At 36.7% G+C, this 12109-nt stretch overlaps 1 protein-coding gene across 9 annotated transcripts in view; it reads left to right on the top strand.

Annotated features, from left to right (window-relative positions):
* TANC2 (tetratricopeptide repeat, ankyrin repeat and coiled-coil containing 2) overlaps nucleotides 1–12109 on the top strand; it is a 471869-nt gene that overhangs the window by 92224 nt on the left and 367536 nt on the right. For 2 of the 9 annotated variants that reach the window (XM_034942669.3, XM_055102254.2), the window contains exon 2: nucleotides 2034–2098. The exons of the other annotated variants lie outside the window; for them this stretch is intronic. In XM_034942669.3, coding sequence (XP_034798560.1) covers nucleotides 2080–2098 — 19 coding nt within the window. In that variant the 5' untranslated portion in view covers nucleotides 2034–2079. The remainder of the gene's footprint in view (nucleotides 1–2033; nucleotides 2099–12109) is intronic. 9 annotated transcript variants of the gene reach the window in all.

Here is a 12109-nt window from a genome sequence, read left to right on the forward strand (position 1 = left end):
TAGAATAATGGATTTAAAAGTATGTAGAGGAAGAAAAATATCTTTTCTTCATTCATCACTAGGTTCATGACGGAGACCCCTAAAACAAAAGACAGATTTGTTAACAATAAAAAAAGCATACAAATTTACTTAATGAATTTTATGTGGCAACTGAAGCTTTCATAAGGAAATGAAGACCTGAAGAAATGGGTAAATCTGTGTATTTTTAATGTTAGATTTGATGAATAAGTGGATAGCTGTGAAGAAGTGTGATTGGATAAAAAAGTGGAATTTTATGGTAGTAAACTGGGGGTGGGGTGTGGGAGTCCTTAGCAAGACTTTTTATTAGGATTCTTTTCTGTATCCCTCTGTCTTCAGAGATAAAGGCGTTTCTTTACCCCAGGTATAGGTAGGACACCTCTTGAATGAGGGTCTTATGACCTGCTTTAGGAGAAGATTAAAAAATCCTTTCTAGGTTTTAGGAGTCTGCTTTAGGAAGAAGTGTGAGGGGAGGATGAGAGTGATCTTTCTGCTTCTGTTCTGTTAAATGCCAAGGTACCATATTTTGAGGTATCATGTCCTGAACTCCATCAAGTAAAACATAAATATTTGGGTTGAGTATTGAGAATTATTGCAGAACTCCAGTTTGAGAACACCTTATTTGTTTTTTGGAAAACCAAAAAGGGTTAGACAATTTCACTTCTGACTGTTCATGTTTCCCTCCATCTAGCTCTAGACCTGGAATTAATGAGGTGCTAAGTAGGGTAGTTATACATTTAAGTCTTTAATCCATCTTGATTTGATTTTTGTATATGGTGTAAGGAAGGGATCCAGTTTCAGTCTTCTTCATACGGCTAGCCAGTTATCCCAGTACCATTTGTTGAATAGGGAGTCCTTTCACCATTGCTTGTTTTTGTAAGCTTTGTTGAAGATCAGATGGTTGTATGTGTGCGGCCTTATTTCTGGGCTCTATATTCTGCTCCATTGGAGCTGGAGGCCATTATCCTCAGCAAACTGATGCAGGAACAGAAAACCAAGTACTACATGTTCTCTCTTATAAATGGGAACTAAATGATGAGTACACATGGAGACAAAGAGGGCAACAACAGACAGACACTAGGGCCTACTTGAGGGTGAAGGGTGGGAGGAGGGAGAGGATCAGAAAAAATAACTATTGAGTACTAGCCTTGGTTCCTGCATGATGAAATAATCTGTACAGGAAACCCCTGTGATACAAGTTTACCTGTGTAGCAAACCTCACAGGTACATCTAAACCTAAAATAAAAGATAAGGAGAGTAAGTCAGATTTTAAATTTAGCCGTTAGTAAAACGGAATATTATTTCTCCTTCCCAACCCTCCATCTTCTGTTCTCTTAATGGCATTATAATCAAGCAAGTGAAATTCCCAAATTCCCAAAGAATTCTGAGGCATCCAGAATTCCCTTCTTTCTCTTGTTTTACTTATGCAAATTAATTAATTCAACAGCTATTTTTTGAGTACCTTCTATGTGTCAGATACTATTCTAGGCATGGCTAATAAAGCATTGAATATAAAATTATTTGTCCTCATGGAATTTATATTCTAGTGGGTGAAGATGACCAGAATTAAGATGAATAGGTAAAACATAGAATATATTAGTGATAAGTACTAAGTAGAAAAATAAAGCAAGGAAGAAGTAAAAAATGTGTATCTGTGTGAATATGGTGGTGGCGGGGTACCATTTTAGAGTGATGAGGGAAGGCATGATTGGGGGGACAGTTATGTATCTACCCAAAGGAGATGCAGGACAAGCCATGCGGACATCTGGGAGAGAAGTATTTCAGGCAGAGGCCTTGATATGAGTATATTCTTAGAGTGTTTAAAGTACAATGAGGAGAGCCAGCATGCTTCAGAAAAGTCAGAGAGCAAGAGTGGTAGGAGATGAGGTCAGAGAGGTAATAGGGGCCAGGTAATGCAGAGCTTTGATCTAAAGACTTTGACTTTTACTTACAATGAGAAACCTTTGGAGGGTTTTGAGGAGAAGAGTTTAATGATCTATTTTGTGTTTTAACAGAACCATTCTGGTTGCAGTATTGAGAATAGATTGAAGCTGGGCTGGGATGGAAGCAGAGAAACCAGGTTAGTCATGAGGGTGGCTGGGACTCAGGGTGGTGGTAGCAGAGGGTGAGAAGTAGTTTGGGTATATCATGAATAGCTGACAGCATTTACTGTTGGATTGTATGTGCAATGGGAGAGAAAAAGAGGACTTAAGGATGACTCCACGGTTTTTGGCTTATACAACCAAAAGAAAGGAGTTGCTGTTTACAGAGATGAGGAAGACTGTGAGAGGAGCAGGTTCCTGGAGGACTATTAGGACATGTTAAATTTTGAGGTACCTGTGTGATATAAAAGTGGAAATGAGGCTGGGCACAGTGGCTCACACATGTAATCCTAGCACTTGGGGAGGCTGAGTTGTGTGGACCACTTCAGCCCAGGAGTTTGAGACCAGCCTGTGTAACATAACAAGACCCCATCTTAAAGAGGCCTTAAGCATAACCTCCAAAATAAAAATTAGCCAGGCCTGGTGGTGCACACCTACTCAGGAGGCTGAGGTGGATAGATCTCTTGAGCCTGGAAAATTGAGGCTTCAGTGAGCCGTGATCATGCCCCAGCACTTCAGCCTGGGCAACAGAGCAAGACCCTGTTTCAAGAAAAAAAAAAAAAAGAAAGAAAGTGGAAATATAGGGTAGGCAACTCCATAAATATGAATTTCATGGATGAGGTCCAGGTTAGAGATTTAAATTTGGGAACCATCAGCATGATAAAACATAAAACCATGAGTCTATTTGAGATAACCAATGGAATATATATGGCAAATAATACAGATTAAAAAGTGAGCCCTGGGGCAGTCTATCATGTAGAGACTGGGGAGATGAGAAAGAATAAGCCAAGGAGACAGAAGGAGCCCTAGAGACAGGAGCAAAACCAGGCAAGTGTGACATCTTGGATATCAAGTGAAGAGAAGACTTCAAGAAAGAAAGATTAACTGCATCAAATGTTGATAAATCAAAAAATAAAACTGAGAACTGACTGTTGGACTTAACAATGGACTTTATAAGAGATTTTGGTAATTGTGGATTATCTGGAATGATAGGGACAAAAGTCTTATGGGAGTGGATTTAAGGAAGAAAGGAAAAATAAATTGATGGCAGTGATTAAAATGACTCTTTCAAATGAGTACAGTCTTTGCAATTCTGTGTCCTAAATATTTCACAAGCCTACCCTTTTCTTCATATTCTCAATGTTAGTGCATTTATTTAGGCTTTCCTTTCCTCTGAGCTTATGGCAGTGATCTCTTTACTTTTAGGCCATGGTCCACACCATTGACTTAAATATATAGTTGCCAAGGTTATCTTTTGAAAACACCTGTCAGATCATGCCACTCCTTTGCATAATGCCCATCATTTTCTTCCCTACATGTATAGCATAAAGTTCAAATTGATCATCATGAATAATATTTATGCCTTTTGTGATTATGCTTTTTATGATTATGCCTCTGCCTACTTTTCTAGTTTCATATCCTGCTTCTTACCCATACTTTCTGTGTTCTAGTTACACTGAACTCTTTAGATTTCTCTAAGTGACCTTTTCTTTCATTTGTGTCTTTGCAAATAAAATCTGGTACTGTTCCTGAAAACCCTAGCTCATACTTGAGAAGCTGTGGCTTCCCTGAGGTGTAGGTTAATATGAAGAAGGCAGAGGCTGTTCTAGCTTTTAGAGTCTTAGGAAAATGATTTATTTAGTTAATTTGTTTATTTATCTCTGGTATTATCTGTTGAAACTGTATGTTGAGGGGGATACATGTGGATCTCACTTTTGGCTGCATATAGACTGATCCAGGAATCCATGGATCAGTCAAATATTCATAAATTAAACTTTATTATAGCTATGTATGTATAAATGGTTCCTGACTTAGGATGGTTGAATTTAAATGATCTTCCAACTATGATTGTGTGAAAGTGATGCATATATAGTAGAAACTGTACTTTGAGTACCCATACAACCATATTCTTTCACTCTCAGTACAGTCTTTAGTGAATTACATGAAATAGTCAACACTTTATTAGAAGATAGTGTTATAGTTTTAAAAAATTTGTGTTAGGTGATTTTGCCCAACTGTAGGCTAATGTCAGTATTATGAGTACATATAAGGTAGAGTAGGTTAAGCTATATGTTCTGTAGGTTAGTTGTATTATATGTATTTTCAGCTTATGATATCTTCTACTTACAATGGGTTTATCAAGACATAACCCTGTCGTAAGGTGAGGAAAAAACATAGTGCACATCCTGCGGATAAGGCGGGACTGTTGTATGAATAACGTGCTGAAGAAGCACAGAAGAGAGAAGTTCTTTCTGGTAGGCATCCAGAAAGTCTATGTAGGAAGAGGAATGACGTCTTTCAGTAAAAGGAACTTGTTGTTGATCATGAATATGATAGATGAAGATTCCATTTGTTTAATATGTGCTTACTTTGTGCCAGATGTCGTCCTATATTTTGTGAATGTTACTACATTTGTTTCTCACAACCACACAGAGCATTATGATGACAATTTCACAGATAAGGAAACTAAGATACAGATAATTAATTTTCCTAAAGTCATATAAATTGTAATAGTTCAAAGATTGAGTCCAGCTCAACTCTGCTAGACACCCAGCACTGTTAGTACATATTGGCTATAATTTCATTATACAGTCAAGTGGAGGGAGCTACATTTTATGCAGAGGAGAGAGCATAAATTGATAGCGGCCTTATAATATGTTTGCTTTTTGAATGTCATTGAGTAGTTTGGTGCTACCATAGTATAGGGGAGTATATTATTTAGGATTTTTATGGTTGCAAGTAACAGAAAATTTAAATCAGAATAGCTTGATATAAGGGGTTAGCAAACTTTTTCTGTAAAGTACCAGGTAGTAAGTGTTAACTTATATCCTATGGTTTATTCCCTCTTGGTTTATAAGATAGCAGCCAGCATATTCAGGGGCTCCATTGATCTTTTCCCATGTTTAGGGAGGTACATAATCTTTTCCAGAATTTCTTTCTAATCACTTGAACTTAATCCCATCTTTGTTACAACTACTGAACTCTGCCATTGCAACACAAATACAGTAAATAATTTATTTGCTGTTATGACTGTGTACTAATAAAACTTTATTTGTGAACACTAAAACTTGAATTTCATATATTTTTTGAGTCACAAAATATTGTTTTAGTCATCTGCAGTCATTTAAAAATATATAAACTATTCTGAGCTCTCCGGCTGTGCAAAAATAGGTGGCAGGCCAGATTTGGCTCGCAAGAGTGTGCTGACCTCTGGTTTTTATGATGAAGATAATTTATTAGATTGTATAACTCTAGTCCAGAGATAGGGTAGTTTTCTTCAGTAATTCAGTGTCAACAAGATCCTTGTTATGTTCCATCTCTTCATATAATCTTTCAAAGTGTTAATTTATATCTCATGGTTTATTCCCTTCTGTGTTTACAAGATGGCAGCCAGCATATCCAGGGACCTACCGTCTTTGTCCATGTCTAGTGAGAGATAAAACATTTTCCGGAAGTTCTTTCTAATCTCTATTGAACTTAATCCCATCGGGTTTCACCCCCGCCACTCCACAGAGAGAGACCATGCTAAACCATTTACACTGGCTGAATGCAGTGATCAGTTCTCAATCTTCATATTACTTGACCTATCAATATTTAATATTTGATCTTTTCCACTCCATAAAACCCCTTCTTTGTTTCTATACTCTCCTTGTCTTGTTCCTATTCTCACAGTATTCTCCCCAGGCTTTCAGCCTCTACATGTTCGATTCCACACCAAGTCTTAGTCCTCTGACCTCTTTTCTCTCTTTTTGTGTCTCATTCTTGTATATACTCTTTCCTTGGGGATCTCATGCAGTTTCATAGTTTAAATGGGATTTATTTACTAATGATTTGTGTGCCGATGGCATATCTATATTTCTATGCCTATTTGTCTAATAAGCATTTGAAACTTAGTATTTCCAAAACTGAACTCCGCATAGTCTCCTCATCCCCAAATCAGTTCTTCTGCAGTCTTTCCTGTCTTAGTAAGTTGCAAGTCCATTTCTTAGGCCCAACATACTAGAATTGTCCTCGATTTCTTTATCTTACTCTTCTGACAGCAGATTCTCTTTGCCATATCTTCAGAATATATCCAGAATCCAACCTCTTCTCACTACCTCCACTAACCACTTAGTCCAAGTGTTCATTCTTATTCTGAATTTTTGCAGTAGCCTCTTAATTGGTCTCTCTGCTTTGTCTACTTCTGCTCTCTTCCCCTTCAGCAGTGGAGAGCCTTGAAAAGAACACAGTTTTAAAGCCAGACAATTTTGATTTTAGTATTGCTACTTACTAGTGGTGTGATATTGGGAAAGTCACTTTACATCTCTGAATCTGTCTTACATTTAAAATGGTAGTACTACTTGTTTCATTGAATTATTATTAGTACTAAATGAGATAATGTTATGAAGATTTTACTAGTACTATATCCAGCAGAAATGCCTAAACCAAGTCTAGCTCCTTTTCTCTTTTCTACCCCAAATAGATGAGCTGCTCTTCATTTCTTCTGTTTATCAGAGTGCTTATGTAGCCATGGAATATTTTATGCATATACTTTTTCATACGTAGCCTTTGGCTCATAAATGTTTTTTTTTTTTTTTTTCTTTTGAGATGGAGTCTCGCTGTGTTGCCAGGCTGGAGTATAGTGGCGCGATCTCGGCTCACTGCAACCTCTGACTCCCTGGTTCAAGCAATTCTCTTGCCTCAGCCTCCTGAGTAGCTGAGATTACAGGCACGTGCCACCATGCCCAGCTAATTTTTGTATTTTTTTTTTTTTAGTAGAAATGGGGTTTTACCATGTTGGCCAGGATGGTCTCAATCTCCTGACCTTTTGATCCCCCAGCCTTGGCCTCCCAAAGTGCTGGGATTACAGGCGTGAGCCACCGTGCCCGGCCATAAGTGGTCTTTAGTTTATGTTCCTGCTCCTTCCTTTTGTATTTTCTTTATATTTCATTCATGTCCTCTAACTCATGTGTGCTCTTATTGGCATTAAGTGTATCCAGTTCTTGCAGATTTGTATCTGCTTAGTAAAAGGGACCAGAGTTCATACCTGAATAGTAAAACTTTAATCTATATGTATCCATTGTATTCCTTGTGGTTTTAATAACCTCCACCCCTCCTATTAGGGTTCTGTATTTTAGTTTCTAGAGTATTGAAGACAACCTCCTTCAACATTTTAATTCATAAAACCTAGTATTCTAGCAGATCATTTAGCTGAGAACACTAAAGATGAGCTTCGGCTAGATTAAGTTATTTTTCAACTGTCATGTTTTGATCCTGGATTGAGAGGAATAGTCACCCAGTTGCAGGAAATAACACATTTTTCTTGGACTTATTTATTCACTTTCTTATTAGACTTTCTCTAACTTAAATTCTTTCATAGGAAATCATTATATATGGAATATTCCTACATAAATGACATTTCTTTACTAGGACTATGTTGGTGCCTAAATATAGCTGAGTTTAAAGCTGTCTACTCTGTGAGGTAAATTCTTATGACATTTTCCCTTTTGAAATAATGGGAAGAGAACAATCTATTAACAGTATTTCTCAGTATTGAAATAATATTGTTTTATATTATTTATAAATAATTGCTGGATTTAACAGTATGCTGATTAAAAAAACAACAAGTATTCTCTGATGATTATCTGAAATCTAGGAAACCCCAATTGAGATGGGCAGCCAGATCTTTTTTTTATTTCTGCACCTCTTACATCAGTGGGTTGTCCTTTGTAAAGTTTATGATATATTTGAAGTAAGTCTTTAACTTAAGTTTGATGTGAGTAAGTTCTATCATCATGTACATACATAACTCTATTCTATTTCCTGTACTCTGGGGTAATCAGTATTATGCAAACATCTTCACTTTTTTTTTTTTTGACAACTGAAGGCCTTCTGTTTTGTCCATAAATATAGATGCAAGTATTATGTGAAGGAGGCCTTATCTGTAATGAAGGAATAGTGTTAAACAAGCAAAAACTTTAAAGTACTGTGTATCATTGCAGTCTTGCTTTTTTGAGTAATGGATTCCTAGATTCTATGAGGATACCACAACCACTTTTAAAGAGGTTTCTAAGGCCAGGTGCAGTGCTCACGCCTGGGAGACCAAGGTGGGAGGATCACTTGAGCCCAGGAGTTTGAGACCAACTTGTACAACGTAGTGAGACCTCATCTCTACCAAAAAAAAAAAAAAAAAAAAAAATATATATATATATATATATATATATATATATATATATATATATATATGCCAGGGGTGGTGGCTCCCACCTACAGTCCCAGGAACTTGGGAGGCTGAGGTAGGAGGATCACATGAGCCCACCCAGGAGGTCGAGGTTATAGTAAGCCATGATTGTGTCCATGCACTCCAGCCTGAGTGACAGAGTGAGACTCTGTGTAAAAAAAAAAAAAAAAAAAAAAAAAAAGTTTCTACACCATCTTGGGGCAGTGGTGATTTTAATTATTTTTTAAAAAATCTGTATTTACTTCTACCTGAGAGCTAATCACGACTTTTATGATTAGTTTCCACTGGGGTAAGATGTAATTAAAGTTTCAGTCTTAGAGAATTTTTCAAACTTACTGAAATTTTACTGTAATGTATTTCTGATTCATTTTTTAAAATTAAGGATGCTGGGTGTGGTGACTCACACCTGTAATCCCAGCACTTTGGGAGGCCAAGGCAGGAGGATGGCTTGAGCCCAGAAGTTTGAGACCAGTCCTGGCAATGTAGCAAGATCCGTTCTCTACCAAAAAAATTTTTAATTAGCTAGACAAGGTAGTGTGCACCTGTAGTCCCAGCTACTCCAGAGGTTTAGGAGGGAGGATCACTTGAGCCCAGGAGGTGGAGGTTGCAGTGAGTTGAGATCATGCCACTGTACTCCAGCCTGGGTGACAGAGCGAAACCCTGTGTCATAAATAAATAAGGCAATTAAAACATTTTAGATTATGATTGTGTCAAAATTGGTGACTTTTTTTGTCTTAACATCATTGGTTTGCTGACTTGAAACTATTTCTTAAGCCATTTCTTATCTGTATTTCTCCTGTGGATTGTTTTGTTGAAACTCTGGCATTCTGCAGATTGCATAAATTTAAAATTATTGGAAGATTTGTTTTGTATTTATTTTTTCCCTTTTATTGTTTAGGAGAACAGTCCTGGTGAGGGGAAATGTCTATGTTTTATTGATGTTACTTCTGACATAATTCAAAGGCAAGGATTTTTTTTTTTTTTTTTTTTTAAGAGACAAGGTCTCACTGTGCTCACTATGTTGCCCAGGCTGGCCTCCAACTCCTGGTCTGAAGTGATCCTCCAGCCTCAGCATCTTGAGTAGCTGGGACTACAGGTACATGCCATCATGTCCAGTTGAGGGCATATTTTGATGTTAAAACAGAGAATGCAATGCATATATGCCATTTTATCCACATAGAAAAATAAGAAAAATGAAAATTTATGACATACCTGCATAGGAGTGTTGTTTATTATAATTGACTCCCAAGTAAAAGAGAAGAAGTATGCTTAAATTAAATGATCACAAGGAAGGAAAATTGACTAAGACTGTATTTACACATCCTGATACCTCTGATATAAGATGCCATAGATTTCTGTTTTGTTAAAGTGAATCTTTATTCTACAATAATGTAGGACTTTATAATTTTTTTCTTTTTATACAAACTTTTATTTTAGGTCTAGGTTTACATGTGCAGGTTGATTTATAGGTGAATTTGTGTCATGGGGGTGTGTTTTACAGATTATTTCATCACCCAGGAACTAGGCCTTGTAGCTAATAGATATATTTTTTTTCGATCCTCTCTCTGCTCGCTCCCTTCACCCTTAAGTAGGCCCCAGTGTCTATTGTTTCCCTCTTTGTTTCCATGTGTTCTCATCATTTAGCTCCCACTTATGAGTGAGAATGTGTGGTATTTGGTTTTCTGTTCCTGTGTTAGTTTGCTAAGAATAATGGCCTCTAGCTCCATCCATGTTCTTGCAAAGGACATAATCTTGTTCTTTTTTATGGCTGCATAGTATTCCATGGTATAGAAGTACCACATTTTCTTTACCCAGTCTGCCATTGATGGGCATTTAGATTGATTCCATGTCTTTGTTATTGTGAACAGTGCTGTAATGAACATACATGTGTATGTGTCCTTATGGTAGAACAATTTTGTATTCTTTTGGGTATATACCCAGTAGTGGAATTGCTGGGTTGAATAGTAATTCTGTTTTTAGTTCTTTGAGGAATTGCCACACTGCTTTCCACAATGAGTGAACTGAATACACTCCCACCAACAGTGTATAAGCATTACCTTTTCTCCGCAATTTGCCAGTATCTATCATTTTTTTACTTTTTTAGTAATAGCCATTCTGACTGTGTGAGATGGTACCTCATTGTGGTTTTGATTTGCATTTCTCTAATGATCAGTGATATTGAGCTTTTTTTCCCAAAAGCTTGTTGGCCACATGGGTATGTTTTCTTTTGTAAAATGTCTATTCATGTCCTTTGCCCACTTTTTAATGGGGTTGTTTGGTTTTTTAAGTTTCTTATACATGCCGGATTATTAGACTTTTGTCAGATGCATAGTTTGCAAAAATTCTCTCCCATTATTTAGATTGTCTATTTACTCTGTTGATAGTTTCGTTTGCTGTCCAGAAGCTCTTTTGTTTAATTAGATCTCATTTATCAATTTTTGCTTTTGTGGCAGTTGCTTTTGGTGTCTTTGCCATGACATCTTTGCCAGTTCCTATGTCCAGAATGGGATTACCTAGGTTGTCTTCTAGGGTTTTTATAGTTGTGGGTTTTACATTTGAGTCTTTACTCAATCTTGAATTGATTTTTGTATATGGTGTAGGGAAGGGGTCCAGTTTCAGTCTTCTGCATATGGCTAGCCACTTATCTCAGCACCAATTATTGAATAGGACGTCCTTTCCCCATTGTTTGTTTTTGTCAGCTTTGTTGAACGTCAGATGATTGTAGATGTGTGGCCTTATTTCTGGGTTCACTATTCTCATCTATTGGTCTATGTGTCTGTTTTTGTATCAGTTTTTGTTACTGTTTTTGCATGCTGTTTTGATTACTGTAGCCCTGTAGTATAGTTTGAAGTCAGGTAATATGATGCCTCCATCTTTGATATTTTTGCTTAGGATTTGCCTTGGCTATTTGGGCTCTTTTTGGGTTTCATATCAATTTTTAAATAGTTTTTTTCCAGTTCTGTGAAGAATGTCATTGGTAGTTTGATAGGAATAGCATTGAACCTGTAAATTGCTTTGGGCAGTATAGCCATTTTAATGATATTGATTCTTCTGATCCATGAGCCCGGGGTGTTTTTCCTTTGTTTGTATCATCTCTTTGATTTCTTTGGGAATTAATTTTTTTATGTTTTTTTTAAAATCTGTTAAGAGATCTGGGTCATTGGACCTGTAGAATTTCCTTCAGTCTGAATTATGTTGTTTGTGTACTCAGACACAACTTAACATTTTCCCTTTCCTTTTCTTGAAAATCAGTAGCTGGATTTTGTTGAATATGTACTCAGGAACAATTAAACATTTTCTTCTGTACTTTGTTTTTCCTGAAAATTGACAGCTATATTCGGAAGTTTGACCAGATTCAGGTTTGGTAGCTTTGGCAAAGCTGTAGTTGTGTTCCTATCATCACTTGTTTTTACTCTCTTTTGATGTTTTTAGGCACTGATGCCCAGTGCCTATACAGCTATTAATTCATTGCAAGTTGCAGAATGGTGATATTCTAATTCCATCTTTTGTGTCCCACTTATTATCCAAAATAATTTTTAGGGAGATTCCTCTTATGTATCCTTTGGCTATTAGTAATATAGGTAAGGCAGCATCAAAGCTTGATTTTTTTTTTCATTTTTCCAGTTTTCAAGATAATTGGTTTCTTGTCAACCTCAGAATGTGGCCAGTGTTTTGTTTTGTTTTTTTGTTTTCTTTAAACATTTTATGATCTCCTGGCCAGTGAGACCCTCTTCACTAACCTTTTTGACATGACCATAATTGAGAATAG

Source organism: Pan paniscus, chromosome 19 (assembly GCF_029289425.2).
Source record: "Pan paniscus chromosome 19, NHGRI_mPanPan1-v2.0_pri, whole genome shotgun sequence".
NCBI classification, from domain to species: Eukaryota; Metazoa; Chordata; class Mammalia; order Primates; family Hominidae; genus Pan; species Pan paniscus.